The sequence below is a fragment of the Aptenodytes patagonicus genome, chromosome 1, assembly GCF_965638725.1.
Source record: "Aptenodytes patagonicus chromosome 1, bAptPat1.pri.cur, whole genome shotgun sequence".
NCBI classification, from domain to species: Eukaryota; Metazoa; Chordata; class Aves; order Sphenisciformes; family Spheniscidae; genus Aptenodytes; species Aptenodytes patagonicus.
The window spans coordinates 16,123,370-16,148,454 of NC_134949.1; the positions used below are offsets into that span (position 1 = coordinate 16,123,370).

At 43.0% G+C, this 25,085-nt stretch overlaps 1 protein-coding gene across 1 annotated transcript in view; it reads left to right on the top strand.

Moving 5' to 3' along the window:
* Window positions 1-3,269: 3,269 nt before the first annotated feature.
* The window catches only part of SLC2A13 (solute carrier family 2 member 13), a 171,772-nt gene continuing 149,956 nt past the window's right edge, over window positions 3,270-25,085 (top strand). The window contains exon 1 of the mRNA XM_076328876.1: window positions 3,270-3,901. Within this exon, the coding sequence (XP_076184991.1) occupies window positions 3,352-3,901 (550 nt within the window). The 5' untranslated portion in view covers window positions 3,270-3,351. The remainder of the gene's footprint in view (window positions 3,902-25,085) is intronic.

Below are 25,085 nucleotides of genomic sequence, written 5' to 3' on the forward strand. Positions count from 1 at the left end.
AATCCCACGTGAGGCTAAAGCCCTCATGCCTACCCCCACAGCACCGACTGAGATGAGAAGAATTCTTGGTTTGGGGATTTGCTCCTTGCATTATTCTCTTTCCTTAACGCAAACACGGCTTCATGTAAAGAATATAACCAGCACTGACAAGGCTGGACCTTCTGCCAGAGTCAGATCCTTTTCTGCGTCGCTGTCTGTCTAGCCCCATGGCTCTCACATTCTTGTCTGCACAGCAACCCAATTTCCTTCAAGAACACACCTTTTCCCCATTTAACCTACAATTTTCTTGAGAGGTGAGAGAGAGAATTAAATCCTCCTGGGCTGAAGCAAATCTGTGATTCAGGCCTCCCACTTCCTGGGTGAGGCTATCAACCATTAGGCTATCACACAAAAGACCTACAGCATCTCACTATGCATCTTGGCTGGACTGAAGTCCCCAGGAGATTTAGGCACTCATCCACCTGCTTCTGAGTGCCAACAAAGAGGCAGGAGCTAACTCCCAGCAATTCAGGCCTGGGGGAGTTCTGGGCACATGCACAAAGTGCTCAGTAGTTTTCTGATGTATGCCATGTATTGACAATATAAAAGCAGTAAAATCCTGTAATTATTCCTGCTCTCTGCTGAAACACAAAAAACTTGAGTTTCTTAAAGCTGGACCAGTTCTTTGATCTAGTTCACATCACCACCTTGCAAACAATTGTGCAAACACAGCTTAATGGAGAGAATGAGGCAGTGCTGCAGATCTAAACAGTGTTTCAATTAAACATTTAATCTCTTGAAAGCATGTCATGCCTAAAATCCACCCAAATCCTTGTTTGAATCTGAACCCCCTGTCTTAGATTACTAATCATACCTACTACATTTTGCATTACTGTGAAATCATTTATAAGTCAGCTCTTATCATGAAATCCAGCACTACGGAGAGATGATCACAATAATGAAAATCTACACACAAACCAATCCTTTCTCTTTCTCACGAAGTCAGTCTTTAGTGTAGCGTGTCCCGCGGCTGAACTTCTTTGTTGTGTTTCTTCAGGGAATCCTTTTAAGAGGTAAGCTTGACAGCATGATCTGATGAGAAATGATGTCTGTTTGTGATTGTGTTGGGCCAGCAATGGGGAAAAAAAAAAAAAGAAGCTTTTTGTTAGCTCTCTTGAGTCTCTATTAACTGTAACATAGAGAATGCCTCTAGCTTCTGAGATGGCTGTTAAAAAGACAGGTTGTTTTTGTGACAGCCAGCTCTTGTGACAATATTCTGTGAAAGCATTGCTTCTAGCTGGCTAGGAATTTGGTGTGAATATTTTCTGTTTAATGCACTGTCCCCCACATTTTTTATTTGGGGCTTACATATAAAAAGTATTGAGTGCTGTGCTTGTTGGGCAAGTCTGGAGTCTTCTGGAACATTGCAGCTCTCTCTCCTGATGGCGTTGTAGAAACATTAGCCAGTCTGCTCACGGAGAGCTGCCAGACCTGAGGGGACAGTTTCTTGTAGCACAAAATAACTTCATTCCTGATGCTACAACCTGGAACTGTTTGCCTGGATCTTGCCCTAGTGCTGGGTCGGGCCCTAACGGTCTGTACAGGAATAAGGAATGCTCTGTGCCAATCACACCATATTTTCCAAATCTTCATTAAAAACAACTGAATGTTAACACGTGTTAATTTTTACCTAGTTCAAGCTTCTCACATGCTCAAACATGGAAGCTGACCTATTGTATTTATAAATCCACTGCCACATCTGTCACTAACTGGATTAACTACATAGACATTATAATTCATTATGAATTATCATTCATTTTAGCAGCTACGGCTCACTATTTTGTTTAGTCGGTATTATCTGGACCACAGAGTATCAGTATTTCACAGCTGGCTTTGAGGCAGAGGCAAACCACCAAAGGGGCTGTGTGCAACTGGCCACGCTGGACTTTGCTCTCTCTTCTAATTTTTAAATTCATGTGGCTATGACTAGTACTGCTCACAAGATGTGGGCTGAGAATAACTGATCCAATTAATTACCAAAATTCTCCATCTACTGGCTGGCCTCATTATGAGGACCTTCACAGAAGACAGTCAAGTCAGTAGGAAAATTTTAATACGTGCCATTACATCAGGCCTTAGGAGTAAGGCACAAATGATAATACCCTGATGTGACTTCTTTTTTCCACAATACTTGCATGGCAGCTGGAGGATTCCTCCGTGCACATTGGCCGGCCCGGGCTCCCCCGATTTCCCGAGGAAACGGGCATTTCTCTTTCGCGCGCTCGCCACCAGGAGGCCCCGCTCTCCCGCCGGATTCCCCCGGGTTCTGCCCGGACCGGATCTTCGTCTTCAGCCTGGCGAAAACCCTAAACAAAAATGCTTAAATATGGAATTATCAAAATGCTATGCTCTACTTTAAGTATAAACATGAGAACAAGCTCCCAACTTTTCTTCTATACGGTAACAAACCCGTCCCTCTCCGAACAACTGGTCGAAAATCTCCCTTTGTCACCCAGCACTTTAGAAGATTACAAACGCGAACGTTAAACGCCGTCTTTCTTCAAGTGATTCAGTTATCAAATTAACTGTGATTTTTACGAACGTCAGCCGCTTGGACAACGCGTCCGCGGCAGAGCGGTGAGCCGGGCAGGGAGGCGGGCGAGCAGCCCGCCCGAGGCGGGAGAGGCGGGCAGCGCCTTCCACCCCGCGCAGGCGGGGGCTGCCCAGCAGGAATAGCCCCAGCAGAATACCACCACCGCGGCGGGTTGGGGGAGCTGCCCTCCGGATTTGCGGGGCGGCTCTAGCGGTACCTGCGCGGCGCTCACCCGCCTAAGGCGGGCGGGCTCAGCTTGCTTGATTCCTTCCTTCCTTCCTTCTCCCAGCACCTCTAAGCACAGCCCGCCAGCCCCGCCGCCTGCCAGCACTTCTCCTGAGAGGGAGCGGGCGTGGTCCGCGGCGTCGCGATGTTCAGTGCGCAGGCGCCGCGAGCTGCGCCTGCGCAGCAGTGCGCGCCACGGCGGAGCCGGGGGGGGGGGGGGGGCGGCCGGGCCCGCCCCCTCGCGCCTGCCGGGCCGCGCTCTCCGCTGTTCCCGCCCGCCTCCGCCTCCAGCTCCGCCTGGGCGCTGGGAGCGGCGGCTGCGGCGGGCGACTTCCCCTCAAGTCTGTCCGGTGGTGGGGGGGACTATGCGACCCGGCTGAGCGCGGCCCGAGAGGGGCGGGCGGGGCGAGGACAGGCGGCGCCAGCAGCAGCAGCAGCAGCAGCAGCAGCAGCAGCAGCAGCCGCCCCGTCGCCGTAGCCAGAGTCGCCCGGCAGCCGCCCGCCTCAGCCCCCTGCCCTCCCCCGGCCGGGGCAGGAGCTGCCGCGGCCGTCCCATGTCCCGCAAGGCCAGCGATAATGTGGAGTACACGCTGCGGAGCTTGAGCAACCTGATGGGCGAGAAGCGGCGGCGGCAGGCGGACGGGTCCGCCGGCTCGGGCGCGGCGGCGGCGGGCGAGCGGAGCCTCATCGCCGCCGAGTCGTGCTCCAGCCTCAACAGCGCGGCGTCGGGCGGCGAGCTGGAGCGGGCGGCGCGGCGGCAGTTCCAGCAGGACGAGACCCCCGGCTTCGTCTACGTGGTGTCGGTCTTCTCCGCCCTGGGGGGCTTCCTCTTCGGCTACGACACCGGCGTGGTGTCGGGGGCCCTGCTCCTCCTCAAGAGGGAGCTCAACCTGGACGCCCTCTGGCAGGAGCTGCTCGTCTCCGGCACGGTGGGCGCCGCCGCCCTCTCCGCCCTGGCCGGCGGCGTCCTCAACGGGCTGTGCGGCCGGCGGCCCTGCATCCTGCTGGCCAGCGGCCTCTTCACGGCGGGGGCCGGCGTGCTGGCCGCCGCCCGCGACAAGGAGACCCTGCTGGGGGGACGCGTGGTGGTGGGGCTGGGCATCGGTGAGTGCCGCGCCGCCCCGCCGGGCTCCCCTCCCGGCTGCTGCAGCACAGCCCCCCCCTCCCGCCCCAGCCCGAGTCCGCCCTGCTCCCGGAGGGACCCCAGCTCTCGCCCCGGCGGGGGTAAAGCTCCCCCGGGAAGCAGGTTTAACCGAGCCTAAAATCCGGCCGTCTCCGCGCGTCCGCAGCCCGTTTCTGTAAGGCAGCCCGCAAACAAAAGGCGAACATTGGCCCGTGGGGTTTGAAGTGCTCGGCTGCTGGCGAGAGCAATGCGTAACTGAGCTGAGGTCAGGAGAGGGGTCTGCTGGCGATCGCGGCGGGTTGTGGAAAGGGAGAGTGTGTGTGCTTGCCCTCCTCGTTTTTACTTACAGGTGGTGTAGTCCTAGCCCGTTTTGGGGAGAGTTGTCTCGTTTCTGTACGGGGCGAATGGTATCACATCCTTTCTGCAAATTCATCTTTAGGGTGGTCTGTCAATGTCAACAGCTCACACTGTAAGATTTCCATTTGAGGGAGTTCTGGGAAGTCAGGAACGAGGAGGAGATCATGCCTGTCTTTCTGAACTGTAAATACCTCTCTTCTGGCTCCCCACACAGCTTCGCTTTTCATTGGGCACTAAAGGAAAGCTTTTGGGACAAAATGAGGTAGTAATCTCTCTGCTTTGGCTTTCATGAATACACATGTCATTAATACAAGTGTTGTTAATGACACTTGCTTTGGATTTCATTAATAGTATCCTGCAGAACTGAACATGAATTGCTGCTCTTAGGCTGCCTTCCTATATGCATTGCATAACTTGCAAGCAGTAGGTTCTGGTAGAACTTCGTAGTTGTCCCAAAGAACTTGAAGTGATGAGGAGTGTTTCCTCTAACCTTTGAGACTGGTTTCTGTGCCAAATACATCCTAAATATCCCCAGAATTTTGGTTGCTCTTCAGCTTCAGCTGCCATCCTATCAGGCAGTAATTTGAATCATACTCATCATCCAAGATGGGCTGTATGAGGTTATTCAGAGTCCTTGGACTATACTATGTATAAAAAAAAGTGTAAAAAAAAAAAAAAAAAGTAAATCTTTCTTACTGTGATCTTGCAACCCTTCCTATTGAAAAGCATGAGGACAAATTGAGAATTAGACTTGTTTTCCTCTGCATAGCAAAGTTCTGTTTCTTATCCATTGAATAATTTTTTGAATTCTCTGGCTTGTTATAGACATACTTGCTGTGATGCAATTTGTGGTCTTACTAAGGAAAAAAGTTAGTGACTCATAATAAGGGCTGTCAGAAATAAAATTGACTCCATCCTTGAAAGGGATCATGCTGGTTTTCCTGTACAGTGAGGGACATCTTTGGGTTGCAGTTCTCCTACCCTGAGTTGGGTGGTTGTTTTTTATTTTTTAAATGCTACCTCTCTGCATTTTTTTTTTTTAATCAAGACTTCAGACTGCAGAATGTTGATAACATTTGTTATAATGTTCAGGAGACCAGAAAACTAAATTTGACTATGAGGTGGCAGAACAGGTATTTTGATGGTAATATGTAGTACATGTGTTTAGTGGTAGATACTAAAAATATCAAATTTGAAGTGTTTTTGTGTTTGTAAAGCTTCTCATGTTCTTTGACTGTAACTAGTTATGTTGACAACTTCAGGGGGAAGAGAGAGGAAAGGGATGGATGGTTTGCTTGACTCTCGTGTATGTGTGTCTTGTAGAGAGATACATAGGCATGTTGGAATTGTCTTACAGTGGTGCAAATAAATGATATTGGTATTGTTGGAGGGATATGAGACTTGGGGCTTAATATAATTAATATATAAAACACAGAAATGGAAATTGGGAGCTAGGGGTTGTTCTTTCGTACAGCTGTAGATCTCTTGTGTGGTCTGGGGAGAGAGATCTCTCTTTGGCCTCTTTCCACATCAGGGACAGAGATGGCGGTTCTGCTGGGGCTCTGGAGAGCTGAAGTAAGGACTGAGAAATGTTCTGACGATTTTGGAGCACAAAGACCCTAATTTATATTTAAAAAATATGATATTTTCTCGTTTTTATCAAAGGTTGCTGCTCTTTATGTGGTGGAGCTTATGGCCAGAAACAAAGCATTACCTTAAATTGCTCTGACTGAAGCATCACAAGAGACTCCAAGAATCACAGAGTCCAATCCTAACAAGGTTTATTTTACAAAATAAAAAAGATGATGTGGTTCAAAACTGTTCTCATACAGTAAACTGCAACAATCTCTACATTAAATCCCCCACCAGAGGGAGCCTGGATAATTTCATGAAGGCATTAGAAACTGGTGGAACTTTTAACGAGTTTCTTCCCTTTCTTCTTTTGGGGAGCCCTCTGACTATCATTTTACTGCCCACAGTGAGTATGAACTTCCTAGCGCTGGTGTAAGGAGGTCGCTCAGTAACGTGACACTTCAGTGACAGTGCGAACTGCTGACATGTAAGGGTGCAATGGTGTAGTGTTATGAAATGCCTTCCTACCTGCAAATCAGTAAAAACTTATTAACTGTGTATAATTTTATATATTTTTGAGGTCTCTCTCCTGTAGCTCTCTGCCAATTGCACCTCAAGAGATCTGCTCCAGAAATATGTGTTTACTTGGCATTGAATAAATGAATTACTGTGAAGGCAGTACTGTGGTGCTGTAAAAGCAGATGCAGTGATGGTTACCCATGGGACTTTGTTCCGCCCTCAGTGGTATAGGGCAGATCTGTGTTAGTTGTGTCCATGTGAGAAAACGGCCATTTTTCTCGTGACTGTGATTTATAAAGGGCTACAGTTAAAGTTTCAAGGATGAAAAACACAGGATATATGCTAAAATGAGGAACATCCCTCACTTGCCTGTCTTGTCCGTTTCTTACCATCTTCTGTAGAGCTGTTTTGAGATAGAAAAACTCTCCTTTTCTCCCCAGCAATTACAGAAGGAGATGTTTCTGGAAAATAAAGACCTTCTTTCAAGGACAAGCCAAAGTCCTCTTTTATTGCAAATGTTGAATAGATTTTTATGCTTGGAAACAGTTATGTTCCCCTTCCCTCCCCTCCCCCCAGTGTAAATACAAAATATAGGGAATGCAAAAAAAGGGCAACCATGTTCAGCACGAGCTTAGAATACGCTTAGATCTTTTCAGGTCTGAATTTCTAAATACATAGTTCATGACAACTTCAGGCAAAATGGCTTCAGAACCAAGTTATGGCCATTGTTCCCTCCCCCGTGCCCACCCCTTCCCGAGCAGCTCTGGTGTCCCTGACTATAGGAATTTGGCTGATCCTGGTGTCAGAGGGGTGGTAGATGCCTCCTCCCTGGAAACATTCAAGGTCAGGTTGGACGGGGCTCTGAGAAACCTGATCTAGTTGAAGGTGTCCCTGCCCACGGCAGGGGGGTTGGACTAGATGACCTTTAGAGGTCCCTTCCAACCCAGACTATTCTATGATTCTATATTCCTTGCAGCAAATGTGGGCAAAATTCAAACACTTAGGAAATTGGATTGCATGTGCTCAGTAGTGCTTTGTATGAGCTTAGCTTGGAAAAACGTCATTGGTACCAAGCATATTTGGACCTTTTGCATCTGATAATGCTAAAGGCCATGGGATTGAGGGTCAACATAGGTTTGCCTTGTGTTGGCTGCTGTAGTTTGCATGCTTGGCAGGAAAGCCAGGTTCTTCACTTGGCTCATCTTTGGTCTGTCCTACCAAAGTCTGAGGACAGGCCAGAACTGAAACACCAAAGGTTACAGCTAGGCATGGCCGCAGATGAGAGCTAATTCTACTGAAAACCTGCTGCTGTGAGAAGGGAGGAGGAGAGTGAGTAAACACTGGGACTAAATGTAACAGAGACTAGAAAGGATAATAATGAATAGCTATGTTTGCAAAGTCACTTATTTCTTAGACTGTAATCAGTCCAATGTCCTAATTTTACAATCACTTTGTTGTCTGAACCCATTGGCCAGATGCGTTTCAACGGCTCGCCAGTCTGCAGTGGGAGCAGTTTACCCTTCTGTCATCTGAGGATGCTGAAGGTTTTAAGCCTGCAGCTGATGTACGTGGGTGTTGGCATGGTGTTTCAGGTAGCGTGCTGTTCAGATCACTTTTTCAAGAACATTTATGTACCAGCTGTGGAAGCAAAGCTGTTTGAGCTATGCAGAGTTCAGGAAGTGACAGAATTAAGCTTGCTCGTGCAGAGTTGATCTCTATCTTAATGTACAGTCATTAGCTGGATGATTAGATTCTCCTGTCTTGTTCAGCATGCAGAATAGATGGTGCTCAATTAATGATCAGCTTTTCAGTGTTTTGTTTTCTTACTCAGTGTGTGGCTTAGGCATTACTTAATGCATATGCTACCCAAGCCCTTGTGAAAGCAGTTACTTCTTAGGACTACTGTGTGTGCATGCACTCTGTTACTAGGTCTGCAATGCAATGGAGACCTGGCTGGTTAGGTGCCTTGTCTTCTCTCTGACCCCTGTTTTTGCTGGTACATGGTGTATCTTCACCATGTGAGCCTACTGCTCAGTCCTTGCTTTGTGCTCAAAATGTCTGTAGTATTTTTTTTTAAAGGCTGTATTTGAGTGTGACATATGTAGTGTTCCTGGTAGCATCTTTTTACTGCATATGTAGGTCATTTTCTGAGTAGAGGAAACAGGATTGTACACAGAATTAGGCAGGAGTGAAAAGCGCTGGCATATGGTTTAGGGCTCCCCTGGTGGGACCGGCTTCTACTGACAGCAAGGTCCAGTAGCAAATAACAAAAATAACCAAATTTAACCAAAGGACTTGCATCATGTAGTACCAGCTCTGTATTATCTTTACAGTGGTTAAGTAAAGGTCCACCGTATCAGCTGGACTACCATGTATGCTGTGAAAATATTGGAAAATAACCAATATAACCTGTTGCCTATTAAAGATGAGGATATGTATGCTGTTTTTTTTAAATTTTTTTTTTAGTGTACTACTGAGTTTTTTCAGGTGCTGTGTATTTTTATCTTGGAAAAAATTACAAATTAATCTCCTCCTCCCCCCACCCCACCATGGAAAGCTCTAAAGCTTCAGTCTGTTTTTGTAAGTGAGTGTCCACCAGATTTTTTTTAAAGGAGTTTATACCTTAGTACATTTTGGAGGGGAAAGTCACCCTCAGTCCCCAAATACGCTGTGCTGCTTCTGGCAGATGCTTGTAATTTTCAATCCAGAGATTCATAGGCTATTTTTTCCTCCAGAGACAGTGGTTTGTTAGTATAAGCTTGCAGTAAGGATGGAGGGGAATGGAGAGACAAATCGCCACGTTGTTGGAATCGACACTTGTACTGCCACTGACCAGAGATGCTCACCCCAGTTTCCAGGATCTGTAGCTACTGACATTACTGTGTGTGCTCAGGGTTGCATCTCTGCATCTTAAGAGCTTAATCTGTTCTTGTGCAAAAGCATCTGGGGAGGATACATTAGCTTCTGACTGGAGCTGTGATCTTGCAGGGTACCAGAAGTACCTTAAGAAAAACTGTGTCTTTTGAAGTCCTCTAATTTTGTGTGCATTGGACAGGATACACAGTGCTATGCTCAGTTCACTGTCCTGTCAACAAGCACTGACTCCATTATTGTTTTGTCTGATGGTGTAATACAAAAAGATCAGCAATTTATACATAAATATTGCTACCTTTGGCAAATATTTTAGTGACTGTTTCAGAATAAAGTATTAAGCACACAGAGTTACATCTAAGAGAATTTTTGGACTTTTGATTCTTCTGGAAACTGTTTGAAGTCATAAGGGTGGTGTTTCCTTTTTTTGTGTTGGTTTGATTTTTTTTTTTAAATCTTTGTTTTGGGCTTTTTGCTGTTGTTTTTGTTTAACATAAAAAAAAAATTCCCATAGTTCATAAACCTTGAAATTGATTTTCTGTCTCTAAAACATGGGAATCTTGTAAAATAGTTTTCCCTGTACTTGGTCAAACTGTTCTATCAAAACATAATTCCTGTTGTATTTTAAGTATTTTTGTTATATTGGAAAAAAATACAATTCATCCAGTTCATATGTGACATAAAATTGAAACTTTTATGATCCTCTTCCTTCAGGTTGCCTTTTTATAAGGAGTAAGCTTGCAGTGTTAAACACAAGTGTTTCCTTACCTATCTTGAAAATTCATGTGAACACCATAGGTGGGCTTATTTTCAAAATGCTTTGTTTGCTACAGGGACAAGAGACCAGTGGCATCCACTTACTATGATGTTAAAGATAAAGCATTCAGCTGGAACTCTTGGATTTGAGTGACTTGTTTGGCTGAAGCTTACACCGGTCCCATCAGCAGAGGTACAAGGCAGGACATCTGAGGACAGTCCAAGCAACAGATTCGAAGTGCTAGCTACTGTCTTCTGCTGTGCACTGTCAGAATATGCACTTAATTTTTATTCTGAGCATACTAGTATGTACTTTGCTGGTTGTATCCTGAGAAGCAATGAAAAAAGTAAAAACACTGAAAGTGGATGCTGGGAAGGGGGTTTTTAAACTATCTTTTTTCCTTATGTCATTATCAGTAGACTTCAGGATAATTAGTTATAGCAGCTGTATGCTCTTAAGTGGGTTTTTGTAGAATATATTGTATTTCTAAATACATTAATTTCTTTTAAAATGTGGTATTTTAGGAATCTTGGGGATTATTCCATGAAAGTACGGTAAGCTTTCGGGTTGCAAATCCTACGGAAGTCCTGAAAATTGATGATTTCTACTTAAGATGGCTGGACTCAAACTGGACGACTGTGGCTCTGCTGCATGCTGGTACTATGGAGGTATAATGGGCCTGATGGATAGCTTGGTTTGCGAAATTGTTTTACAGGTCTTCATTGGTGAAGTTGAGTTTCGTATCTGACCTGTACAATCAGTATTGCTGGTGTGAAGCTTGTGAAGAGGCTGGGTCAGATGGAGCTGCTGAAAGCCTAAAACCAGCGACTGCTGAAAATCAGGGGAGCAGAGTTCTCCCTTTGGTTTCTTTTTGCAATGATTATGCCTGTGAACAAATAGCAAGAGAAGCAGTTACTAAATATGTTGTAGAGATCTTGTGCAACACAGCTCTGGATGAATGTGTAGTCATTTCACTACTTTAGCTAAACTATCCTTCTGTAGGTCTTATGATGCAATGTGAATGCAAACTCTTCTAAAATGTATTTTGCTTATGATAATTGAAGAAATTAAGCTTTAAAAAACACACTTTCTTGTTCTTTCTATTTCTGATCTTCCTCTGATTTGTTGGAGGTTTTAGACGTGGTTTTATTAAGGATTTATTCAAAGCAAATGCCCGAAGGTGACTTTTTCGTAGGTGGTTTCTCAGTTTGACTGTTTATATACCCAGTCACTGAAGTTGGGTTTCTTAGCTCAGGGAGTCTGTTCCTTCTCCTTCACAAGTCTCTTACAGACATGCTGCTTGCATGGATGAAACGTCACACCGTGACCTCGGAGCCCCCCACGTGTCTGGCTGGCTGTGAATAGGCCACGGCATGCTTTCAGCCATGGTGTTAGCAAATGTGTTCCTGCCTCCCCCTTGGTTCGGTCTCTTATTTGGCTAAATAGCAAGGGTGCTTGCCTCTTTTGCAATTTGGGACAGACTTCCTTCTCATGTTCCTCCCCTTCAAGCAGCGAATCCTTGTTTGAAGTGCCACACGTGCCCTAGGGATTGCTCCTGGGTTGACTTTCCTGGGAGTTCAGCCATTTCTTCGTGTGGCTGTTGTGTTAGTGGGCTCAGACACCGAAGCAGTTGTGTGGATTTAAAAAAAAAAAAGTGTATGCTTGTTGATACATGCAACTTTTTACCTTGGGCGTGTCCTTTAGCTGTCCCTCAGGGGTCTTCTCCCCCCTGCCCTAGAGATGGGTTTTCCAGTTGCATATATTCAGCAGCTGTCACTCCAGCTTCTCTACTTGAACTTTTCTTCCACCCTCCCTGATTTTTCCAGTGTAATTCAGCAAGGCAGCAGCTCTCTGGTGGAGGTTTGCCCTCCGTGGCTAATCTGAAAGGCTTCTTGGTTCTCATGAGAGCTGATGTTTTCCAGAAGCACCTGGCACTGACCTTGGGGCTTGTCCTGTGCTAGCGAGTATTTTACCTCAATGAGCGCATTCTACTTCTGCTCCTGAGTGATGAGGCAATTTCAAGGCAAAAAAATTTTCCAGGCAGTGTGGAAAACCCTGGTGATACCTGATGCTTTTAGCACACAGGCTGGCAGGCACTCTGCAAGGCTGAATGGTCTTAAGGGAGAAGTGGGGTTTCCCTGGGAGGCAATTGCTTCAGGCCTCAATTCTAGAACTTTCTGGTCTCTTTTCAACGCTTTGGGAAGGTCTGAGTTTTCACAGGTCTCATGCCAACTGGTAGCATTGAGGAGCTCTCTAATCTAAGCAGCAGCCAGCCAAGCACAATAGCTGCGTGCTCAGTTGTCTCTGAGGCAGTAATGAAGTGATTGCTGATCTTCAGACGATAGACACAAAACCAGAAGATGCCAGAAATGGTGGAGGACCTGCTGTGTAAACAAAAACTTGTATCCAAAATTAGAGTCACCTGGCAATCACCCATATGTTCATAGTCTAGACAAAATTAAATAGCTTTAGAAACCTATACCATAAGTGGGAGCCCTAAGGCAAGAATTTTCCAGCCTTTTTCCAGAAATGGGAGTTTCTGCAGGCTAACCTTTTCTGTCTTGGACAGAAATAAGGAGTAACAGCCCTTCTGTTTCCCTTTTCTTTTGGTCGGGAGCCTCATGTGCATGGTTTTCTCCACTGTTGCTTCTCTTGCAAGCTTTCAGGGAAGCAAAACCAGTACTTGTGGTTTTAATGTGCCTATGGACATAATCACTTTGGGAAAAGAAGATTATTTTCCAGCAGCTGGAAGGAAGTATTAGGGATGTCTTTGTGTTTAGTCACAGCTCTTCTACTTTCCTGTCACACTCCAGAAACCCAGGGAAATGTGTTCCAAGTGGGAAAGAGCAGAAGAGCCTGCCTGGTGTTACATACGTCGTATTGCCCATGCTGTGGGGCGTGTGGTCTTGTAAACTGGGCACGTGTTCCAGTGAGCACTGCTCTGAGAGAAACATCTACTGAAGTGATCACTGGCATGTGCCAATGGAAGAAGGCCTTTAACTTCTGATTGCTCATAAGAAATTCTCTCCTGTTCCTTCTCTCAAATACTTGTTCTGTGCCAGAACAGCATAGAAACCCTACAAAGCCGTGAACAATCTACCTTGCTTAGTAACTTCTGATAGTTTTCCGGCTATATTTTTGTAGTTTTAGCACTCTTACTCTTGGTTCACCAGGTAAAACCTTTGAACTTAGGCCTACTCGAAGGCACCAACAATTTGAAATTTAAATCCATGTTGGAACAGATCGCAGCCCTAACGAATAGGTGGATGTAGGATTTTTGGGTTGGTTTGTTATTTTTTTTTCCCCAACTTGTTGGTTGTTTCTGTCTGACTGTTGTCTTTTCTTCATGCTGACACAGTCACAAAAACATGAAGGTGACCTTAAGTAAGTGTCATTAAATGACTTCATGTTGTTATGGCTGATACGTTACTATCAGAGCAGTGCCATCGTTCATAAGCTATCAATCACATTTATTGTAATCAAATAGGAAAAAAAAAAAGTTAGGTATTGGTAGTATTTGAAAACGATAGTAGTAATCTTGATTTGTGCCCTGCTCTGAACTGCCTTCTGCAGTTCAGCCAGGTCCTGCTGTGGCATCTGTCCCACTTCCGAGGGCCAGAGAGCAGCAGGGCTACAGGTATTCCTCCTTTTCCCTAGTGCAGTACCAGAGCAGAGCTGCTGTGTCCAGAGGAGCAGGAAGGGAGAAGGAGCACTAGTGCCATCCTGTTCCCATGCCATGCGATGCAGTTCAGCCTCCAAAGCAAGACCAGACCAACTGGTGGAAACAGGGAGCTCCTGTCCCCATCCCTCTGTTTTTCCTCCCCTAAATTACCATTGATTCTTGTCCAAAGCACGCAATAGTACTACAATACTTGGTAGTTATCTGTGATTCTGTGGATTTTTTAACCAATATTATGAAAGATTCAGACACTATGGCCCATTACTTTTTTACAGCTCTAACCCTGGAGGAAGTGGCGGTAATTAACCTGGTGAAAATACAGTTGTTCATTTACTGTCTCTTCAGCTGCACGTTCAGAAATGGATAGGCAGTCAGGATTCAGTAATTTCTTTAAGGAAGAGTTAGATGATCCTGATGCTGAAGACAACTGCCTTCTGAGCATGTTGCAGTTTTCTCGTGCTGCTGAACTGGCAGTTGTAGCATAGGCTTCACATTCTGCCATTCAACAGCAAAAATTATCAGGGAATTATGGAAGAAAAAAAAAGCTACTATATGAAAGGTGCCCAGAGAAATTTGGAAGCAAAAGCTGTGTATTGAAGCTAATAAATATACTTAATAAATTACTTATTCCTGAGCTTTTTATAGGAAAAGTGGTAGGTAACTAAATATATTGATGAAAGCTATGATAATGAGGATGGGGCAACTTCAGAAATCTAGAAAGATAACTGAAGCACAGAGCCTGCACGAGGTGTTGGAGGCAGGGAATTTTTTTGCTGCCTGTTTGAACATCTAACTGGAGTGCAGTTGGGAACAGGGAGAGTTGGGAGCCTAAGTTCTAGTATAGTTGATGGAGGATGGTATATCAGGATCCCAAAGTCAGATGCCTTGAGTCAGAGCTAGTACTCCTTTAGAATCTACTTGTCCAATGTGTGATAGTAGGAGAGAAATACTGCTGTTTATGGTATTTTTTGTGTGATTAAGGTTCAGGTCAATGTGCTATATTTGTTATTCCTAGCTGTTTTAGGACTTACTCTGCCCAACTGTTATTTTGAACTCAATTTTCTGTTTGTAGCTGCCCACCTAGGAAGTTTTGTTTAATCTGTGAGGTTAAGGAGATAAAATTGAAGGGACTCGCCACTAAGTACTTGCTCTTTTGATTTGGTTGGTTAATTTTTTTAGGATTGTTGGTTGGAGCTATGATGGATCCTGGGGAGAGTCTAACACCTGAGAAAGGCAGTGTGGTAATAGATGAACTAGAGTACAGTGAGCATGGAGGAAGTACTGGTTAAGACCAAAGCTGTGTGTACTTTAAGCGTGAACTTCAGCAGATGTTTGCATATGAGTGACCTTTTTTTGTTTGTTCACAGGTCCTTGATTATTGGACTGTTGAGGTCAGTAGTAGCTATGTCAGCACAGGAATGGGGAATCTGCCTGAGGGGAAAAGGTAAGTTTGGTTTTATTCACTATGGAGTTCAGCAGCTAAGTCTTTTGCCTGGTAGAGTCCCTGCTCCTGCATTAATCATAAGCACTGCTGACCTCACCAGTCCAATTCACATTGGAACAGCTCGGTACGAATGGAAAGCCAGAGCCACCCGGACAACTTCAGGATCTTGAAGAAAGGGGTGGAAAAGACTAAATGTTGTACATAGGCATTCACGATGTTTAGCCCGGGAATTCAATCACTGTGGTAATATTTTGACCTGAATACTGGGGTCTGGTTTTGTGCTGTATGTAGTTCTTGGGTAGGAAGAGAAATAAGGCATGGAATGTAGATCCTTTCTCTTGTAATGATTGACTAGCATGTTCCTGGAAAAAATCATTGGTGCATATAGCAGAAATCTGGGCACGCATTGAGTAGAGCATTACACAAATAATGTCAACTTCTCTTCTAGTGAGTGGGAATGTACTTCACTAAATTCTTTGAAAGCTTGGATGAGAAGGTGCTATTTATCTTAAAATCTAACTTTGGGGCAGGGCACAATAGTTGTCTACACCTGTATGCTCTATGTCATCACCTCTGTGCATCTTACTGTCCCGCAGGTTTAGGGCTTCCCTCCTCTCCTGACCCCAGTCTGCAGTTTTACTAGCTAGGGTAAACAAAATATTATCATGTTCAACAGTGTGTATGCTTCTGAAAAAGCTGTAGTTTCAAGGCATAATTTTTAGATCAAGCTCTGTTGTTGTTGTTTTGGTTTATTTTGTGTCTGCTGATGGTGACTTTAAAGTAAGAAAAGATGCAGCTTGTGTTTTGGCTTTGATTCTGCCTATCCCCATCTATTTCTGAATCTTCCTTCCCTGGAGTCAAAAGCTGTCTGTTGTATCAGTCTGCAGGGCCTCTCCCTGATTCAAAGTTAATTGCTTTGCCTGATACCCAAGTACTATCTGAGCGATTAATCATTATCCTCTTAGATGTGGAGTGCTCCCTTGCACAGAAGGAAACAGTGCTCTGAGCTTATAAATGCAGCAGCGCAGAGAAGGTTTTTCCTCATAGCTCAAGACCAGCAGGCCTGTCTCCTCTGTAATACCGATTGTATCTTTAGCAAGATCTGAGCCACCTGTTTAGAATATTTATGTTTAGACTATTCAGAAGTTAATTCTCAGTAATTCACCCTGTAATGGTGAAACTTCAAAGGGACTGTGTGCGTGTTTTCTGGTTTTCCTTACCTAGAATCTTAACCTGTTTCTGGCTGGCTTGGTAGAGCCTCTGCTCATGGTCATACACTCCCTTGTATCTTTCTTCCATGAGTATGGATTTGTGTGTGTGACTGTTTTAGATAGGTTACTGAGGCATAAATCCCTACGGCTGTGTGCTGGTTGGATGATGGCAAGCCTGGCCTGCCTGTTAGCCTGCTGTCTCAAGCTTTTGTATTAATTCTGCTTTTCTTCCTAGAGGCTCTTTCCAGGATACATGAAGTGAAACTGCGCGTGCTAGGTGTGATGGAGACTTCTTGCGGATCACTTTGTTACAGTCAAATTATTCAGTTTTTCAATTTGTCTAGCTGCAGTGGCTTCTTATCCCCAAGTTTTCCCTATAAGGGAGCTGCATCTGGACTGGGATATAGGGAAACCATGCTCCTTGCAGTGGTGCAAAGAAGGGGGAACTGGAAGTGTGAGTGCTAAAGTAGCACTACTCGAACCTCAGTAACTCCTCTGCCACACTTGTCTTTCCTGCCCACATTGGTGAGAAGGAATGTCTGATCCAGGCCTCCTAGTCAGTCATGTTGGGAAATAGGAATCCAGACATCTGGAGAACTCTGTGTGTGTGCATGCACAGGAAGAATTGAGTAATGAAATAAAATTATCTTAGTGGATATTTTAATTAGGAGTTGTTTGTATTTTTGTGGCGGGAAAAAATGTGATTGAAGGTGGCTATGCAAGAGGATACCGTGAACCAATTGCGCAGATTTTCGGGATTGGTGTATTGGGAACAGATTCCACAGCTGTGCTCTGGAGGACAGGAGAAGGTACGAAGAACTGCTTTGGGGTATGGAGCTGTTCTTTCTGCTTTAAATTTTTTTATCAAGTGGGAATGTATAGTTTTTGGCTCAATTCCTTCTTCTTCGTTAAATTTTTATCAAGTAGGGATGTATGTTTCTTGGCTTAGATAATGTGGACTTGTATGGTCTAACACCTGTACAGGTTGACTAGTTTTCATCTGTGCTGTGGCAATGAGCAAGAGAGAGAACTTCAAGAGGCCTGACTCGGCGCTCTCACCAGTTTTAAGTCAGTGTGATTCCACTGACATTACAGCAGCATTAATTTCTTTACTTCATTATCTTGATAAACCACTAATTAGTACAGTACTGTACAGGAGACATGAATCTGTTCATCATTCAACCTAATTGTAGGTTCATATAAAATTAAGTCTGTAAGGTAGATATGGATGTCATTCTGAGCTACAATTGAAAAATACGACTTCAGGCAGATTTGTTAGAGAAATTTATACGACTTTTAAGCTGATATTTGAAGACGATGCACATCATATTTCTTCGTAAATGCTTATATTCATCTTCTATGATATTTTGCTTAGAGCAATGCTCTGTTTCTTGATTAAAGCAAATGATTCAGTTAGTTGTAGTAAAACGTAAAAATGCCTGTGTGCATACTTCTCAGTCCTGTACAAATATGTTCCCAATATAGCTGAATCATCCAGAAGCAATGTATGGCTCTCTGTTTAGATTTCTATTTGTCGTACATTATCAGCACTAAAATACATGTATCCCTAAAGCAATAATAGGTTGAGAAATGTTTGGTCTACTGTGTCTCCTTTTCACAGTTGCTCTGTGTGTTCTTTGGTTTGGATTTCTATTTGTCATGCATTATCAGTCACTAAAATACATACACCCCTGAAGCAATAATAGACCGAGAAGCGTCTGGTCTGCTGCATTTCGCTTTCACAATTGCTCTGTGTGTTCTGTACTCTGCAAATTCGTCCTGTTAAAGGATCTGTAGCCATTGGTTTTCTAAGTCATGGTAAATTTTGCCAAGGCAAATACCAGCTTGGGTTACCTGTCCTAGGAGCTGGAACTCATACAGTTTGCTTGTGTGCTGTAGAAGCAATAGTAGAAAGGACACTATTGCAAGAAAAAGGTACTATTTCATGCTGATACAAAGAGCTAGAGGCACATAGTCTTGAACTCATCGTGCCATAACATGAAGTTTTTTTGTGTTGTGCAGTTTTATAGTCTCAAGGCTGAATTATGACAAGCCTTATGTTAAAATAAGTTAAATACATGCACATGGTTGTTTTACTTTGCCACTCAGAAGGCTTTCTGACTTTAAATACTGCAATAAGAAAATGTCTGTGTACTGTTGAAAGGCCTGACTTGCACATTGTGAGACCCCAAATGTCTGATGCACTGTCTTTTGCTAAGTAAACGTAAGACCGATATGTAATTCTTGGATTTGTCACTTCCTGGCCACTTGATCTTAAAGTGACTGGTACTTTATGCCTCCATTTTTCCTTCTGTAAGGTGGGGCTGATGTGTGCTTGCATTTTCAAAAGGCATTCTTGGACTTACTAAAACCAAACAATAATCTTTAATTCTGTCAGTCATAACCTGTTCAACACTACAATTTCTGTGAATGGACTTTGTTGTCTGATTTTCAGTTCTCGGATAATTTCCTCTACAGTCAGATCTCTTCTCTCCTCTTTCCCTCCTTGCTGTGTGTTTGGCCTTTAGACAGGCAGTACTGTTGGTGGTACTAGTCAGAGAAGCCTGGGCTCAGGAAAGCCTGATGTTCAAATCTTACTGAAATGCTGGTAAATTATTTGATACAAATTACAATTAATGGCTGGTATGTATTTCCCACTTGGCTTTGTAGGTAGTTGTAGTTAACGGGAAGCGCAAACCATGCGTTAATAGATACATATATACAAATTGTCACATACTTGTCATTGCACAGAAAAATAAGATTGCCTAAAATCAACCCAACTCTATAAAGCATTTTTAAGATGTATCTCAGTGGAGTAATGTAGACTTAACTTCCAGAATGTAATCTGACATGCTGTATCACTAACTATGCTTATTCTTCAATTACTCCCATGAGCCTTTTCTGTTCCTTAAAAGCAGTTGGCACAAGAGTCGTTAAAGGACTTTGCTACTAAATGCTTTTGGTAATTTATACCTAAGTTTGAGTTTTCTGATATGGTATATTGAAACACTACTCAAAGGGTCTGTACGTCTTAGCAATTAAAAAGTCCTTTAAACTAAGAAAGAAGAGCAGTGTAAACTCAGAGTGAGCAGATGAATGTGGATGGGAACTTGACAGCGTTTGAAAGGTGGATCATGCTGCACCTGAAGATGACGAGCGATAGACATTTGAATTGCTGAAAGCACACACTGCGTTGGAAGCACAGTCTGCGGGAAGTTTTTCTAGCTGTTACATTACTGCGGTAGGTCACGTGTATTAAGGAAAGGGACTCTGCTATTAAGGAGGTTGTCTTTGGTGGCAGGAAGAGGAGCATTCTGCTAGAATAGAGGCTTCTTCCCAACCTCATCTACATATAAACCTGTCATCAACATGTTTGCTTTGCAATGGATTGTAAAATTTTATAGGGGAAATACTGTGGTTTTATTTTCTTACTGCATACAAATATAAATGGTACTAACTGGGCGGGTAGGATTGGGTAGTGAGTAATTCAGAGATCCAGTCACCTATGAGCTGTTTTGTGCTTCATTGCTGGTTCCTAGTGCTTTATTAGAAGCTATCACGACTGGTTTCTTTCCTACTTGCCGTTACTCTATTAGTGTTCAGTTTAATGATTCTTCTCCAGTGGGTAATTAATTCTGCCTCCTGATGCTTCCCTCCTGCAGTGTTGTCAGTAGTCCCTACCTTTTGCTTTGGGAAATAAGGAAGAGGATGTAGACCAGAGATGTTTTTAAAATGTAAATAAAAGTAATTCTTTTTACTTTTCAGTGAAAATTCAGTTATATGTAGCTAGGTTTTACTGTAATTTGATGTTTCAATTAGATCTTGCTTTATGAAAACTTAACTGAAAGATCAGGTGAAATGTGACCAGATGATAGGGAAAAACAAGATGAGAGACAGTAATTACTTCATTGGGGTTTCTTTGGAAAGAATGCTGTGAGGATTCGGAGCTCCCTCCCCACTCTGGTGTTAGGATTTTTAGTTATCCTCAAATATGAAAATTTCTTTATAAATTTTCTCTGTGAAAGTAGAGTAATGCTGTAAGTGCAGAACTTGCAAAGTTTGTATTTCAGAGAGATCCTGGATTTAGTTGTTTTTCTTGACAGTAGCTTGCGCGTGAATCTTTTCACTTAAAACTTGAACCCGGCATGAAAATGTCTTGTTACTTCGAAAGAGATCATGGCTTCATTTTTAACTGTAAACCTTTCAGTTTTAAGGACAGAATCCTCTTCTTAGTGGGAGCAGCTACGAAGGAGTTAAATAAAATTAACAGGAGGCTCTCCATAGTAGCTGTGCCTCAGAGTACAAAAAAGCTGGGGCACTTAGAGGCTGGGGGACAGCAAACTGAGACAGCAGAGTATTTCATTGCCTGGTTAGTCATCTTACGACTTACAGTGATTTATTGCAACTCGCGCAGTGCAAGTCATAGGAAAAGCAGATTTTATCTTAACAAGGATATTTGCTGCATCTATGTTAATCAGAATGGGACTGTCAGATACACCATTTTAAATGCCAACTCCTAATTCTTCTTAAAATTTCTTGGTTTTACTATTGTCTTATTAGATAGGGGCAACACAGCAGACTGCCGGATGAGAGAATCAGTGCAGTGCTCTGAGTTACAGAAAGGCATTTTAGATATCCATCTTTATTTCCTTTTAATCTTTGGGTAGTCTAGAGTTACCAGGGTCTTGCATCAATTAATGAGATTTACTGAGAACATCACAATGTTTGCCCAGCTTTTGCTGCAGGCTGACCTGCAGCTCTTCCTGAATCCTCTCCTGCTAACATGCCAGGAGAACAAAAACAGGGCAGGAAAGAGCCGCTCTGCGGGGGTACCTCAGGAGCTGTGCTCCTGTGATCTGCAGTTCTCACAACCGTTTGCTCTGAGCGCTATTATCAATAAGGCGGTCTGCAAAGTAAAAGTCGGAGTAAAGATATAATTCTTGTTAGCAGATTTACATCTGTTGTTTGGAAGATGGCTGTCCCTTTCAATGTGTCTAAAAGACTGCAAGTTGCCAAAAGCTGAAAGCCATGAGAGCAGCATCTCCCAGGTTTTCCTGGGATTTTCTGTCTTCTACCAGTCTCTTCTCTGAGGCTTTGAGACTTGCAGCCTCTTTTTTAGGAAGCTCTTTGGCAGTCTGTTTCCCTGATAAAATTTAGCAGTAGTTTCTTCCCACCTGCAGCATCCACTCACTCCTGTTTAGCTGAGACTTTCCTCAGCTTCCTCAGTCCCTTAGGTGTTGGTAATGGAGTAGTTGATCTGTTCCTTTTTTCCCTTTAGCACTTCACAGCTACTGTCCTGTTTTTCTTCCACAAATGCAGCAGCCTCATTCTTCACTTGTAACATCTCCTTTTTGTCAGCATAAGCAACTGATGGAAGTAAATACACACCAAAATAGGTTAAAGTACCCTTGTATCCCTTGACAGCTTGAGTATCGCACCGTGAATCCTGCAGTTGTGACTGCTGATCTAGACTATTGCAAGTTGTTTCTAGGAGTAAACCTATGTGGCCTGAAGAGGTTCAGCACTGGTTTGTTCCTCTACTAAAGACAGTCTAGTGCAAGATCCTTGTCCTAATAGTCAAAACCCTTTCTAGGACTTAACCACTTTACTTGAGACATCCTGACCTGGGATTCCTCCATAGGATGTTCTCCTATTACAGTTGCATTTCACTGGCACCAAGCAGCTGTTATTGAAATGGTAGCGGAGAAACTCCAGACCATGGGGAGAAGTTGCATGGAAGCTAGACATTTAAGCTGAGCTGCTTCTCATAAAGCAAAGAAATGTGCAGCACTTGGACTGTAGGCTCAAGATGTTGACTTAACCTGTGTGCACTGGGAACACCCTTACTCTTCCTTGCATGCAAAATGTGCATGTCATGGAAGGTATCTTGAGGAAAAAGTACTACACAGATTTCCACCACCACCCCCAGCCTCCAATACTGCAAATATAGACACCATTTATTTTCCCATATGGTCAAAAAAATGTGTTTCATTATCTCTACATGGATCACTTGTGTTTGTAGACACAATCTTGTTTGTGTATGAAACCTCTAGTATAGAAGGAAACTGAGCAGTCACTGTGACTCTTATATTTTCATTATAATGATAGTTATACTTACATTACTGTCATGAGTGCTACTTGCATTGTAATGATATAATTGAAACTTATTTTTTAAAATCAGGCCTTAGGCTGTAAAAGGCTTACAGAGCTTTTGTTTATTTTTTAGAGCAATAGTTATAAACCCATATAACTGGTACCTGTCTTCCTACAAATCATGCTGTTTCTTGCACAAGTGGGTAACTAAATGTAGTAATTCATATCAAAATATAGTTTTCTGCATTGATGGTTGCAATGTATTTACCCATTGCAATCACAAAATTACTGGGAGTGTAAACTAGACAGTATTTTTATGAATGGCTTTCCAGAATAGCGAATGAACACATTCAATGTTACTCCATAGTTTTTGTCTAAAATACTAAGTTTGCAATGAGATTAGTCTTTCTAGATTAGTTTTTTTTTTAATTAATGGCAAGTGGTAGATAAGAAAATGCATTCTTCTGCTCATCTTCATCTTAAGCTGCATGTTTGGAGTCAGTTGCTGGACTTCTGGTTAACTCAATGAAACCTAAAGCAGTTTATAGAAAAGTTAACCGATTTAACTGTTTTAATAATTGCACTTGTAGAAAGAGGCACTGTTAAAACCAAGTTACTTCTTAGTTGAAGAGGGCTCTCAGATATAAGTTGAAGGCATGCTTTTAGCTGAGCTGTAGTTCAGCTTCTAAAGCTTGTCCATGTTTGCTTAGATATCACTTCTCTTAGAATTATTGTGAGTTGAGTAAAGCATCACTGTAGTAGAACTAGGAAAGAAAAAAATGGTTTATAAACAAAAGTGCCAAGTTGGAAAGGAGTATTCATTTTATGTGTAGCTTTCAAATTACTACTCTTGTCCTCTGAAAATAAAATTTCTCTGCACAGAAAATCTTTGCCAATCCTGAAGTTGTTCTGAGGTTTTCGGTGTGGGATTGTTTGTTTGTGTTTTTTTTTTTTTAACCATGTAAGGATTGCACGGTGTTCATAATGCTGGCTTTCTAGCATATCTGAATGGTTATGCAGATGAGTCCTGTCAAATCTTTCTGAGTAATTTTAAAACCATACTTCCCTGCTGGAAATTGTTGTTTGCTTGGCTGAGTCAGCAGAAAGAGCTGGATGGCCACTCCTCAGCCGCTCAGTTAGTGCTCGTTGTGATCTTGCGCCTTAGTACAAGTCCACGTCAGCCACCAGATCGAAAGTCTCGAATGGGAAACGGAGTAGCTGAGATACAGATACACATCCTGATCTGCTGCCTTGCTGGAAGGGGAGGAGCCACTGGCTGGGGAAGCAACTCCTTATCTTTGGCTGTGACTGCCTCAGGATTTGGCCAAGCTCATCTGCCTGTTTTTCCTGGGTGTAAGCAAGCAGCATGTATAGTGCATAGTCTGCATGTGCTAAAGAATATCTACAGCAAAGCACTGCTTATATCAATTACTGTTTATTTGAACTAAAAGCTTCATTTTTAAAGTAGATTAAGTAATGCTTGTCTTATGTGTTTATTCAAGCTGTCATAAAGAAAATGACTATGTTGTATTTAGAATTTTCAAGTGAAAGAAAAATAAAATGTTCTTATTTTCTGAAGTGAGAAGCTTTTGCAACATGGTAAAAATAGATTTTTATACTACTCAATGCAGCCTTTATGTTGCTTCACTCTCACAATAAAAGATCTTCCACAGCTTGTTAAGTTCACAAAACCTTTGCAAATAGTGCTTGATCAAAATTAATTCAGAAACAAAACAAATTAGGACTTTTTACTAGTTGCTTTTTGTAGCTTTTAGTCACTTTTAGGGCTGATTGTTAATCTTGTATTGTTATAACGGTTCAGAAATGCGCTTCCTCACAATTCGTGGTACCTTTCAAATAGAGGGAGCCATAGCAAATTCAATATTGAAAATTAGTGATACTCCCTCCCCTGCATGCCTATGTGCGCGCACGCATACTTTTTGAGAAAGAGTTTTTCCTATTTAGGCTTCCCTAAAAATGCTGTTCCAGAAATAATTAATCTGCTCCTGTCTGGATCACTTTCAAAAAAGGAGAAAATCCATTTCAATGCTGAAAGTTGCTAAATATAAATTGATAGCGCTGTAGTTGACCCAACAAAAGACTTTTTAACTCTTTTGCTTTTTGAAAATGTAGGTGTAGATTAGCAACCAATTACTTTGCTTATATATTTTGAAGCAACTGTCACTGATGAGCTAGCTCAATTAATTACCAGTTCAGTTGTTACATTTTTATGATGCTGTCTTTTAGCTGGATTTCTTTTAGGAATCATTCTGATTAATGTTTTGAAGTAATCTGAAACAGGGTAAATCTTAAAGCTAGATCTGTGGATAGATTTGGGCAGCATGAAGAGAGTAACTTGTTTTAAACATGCCAGCTTTCTGGAATGGGATCTACAGCCATGAACTACAGGCACAGGTTCCCATTATGGCATGCTGCGAGAAGGAGGTCCTTCAGTAGGATAGCCAGAAACTAGGGCAGCTGAGTGAGGACGGTCTGACCAGGTGTTTCACAACCTGGCTTAAAAGGAATATATGCTGGCCATAAAGAAAGGCTGAACATGGGTAACTAATTCTGGGTTGCTGGGAAGTGTAAACTGTGATCTGACATCTGTAGTGCTAGGCATGCTCTTATCCTTTGGACAGTTGTGAAGATCTTTGCTTCA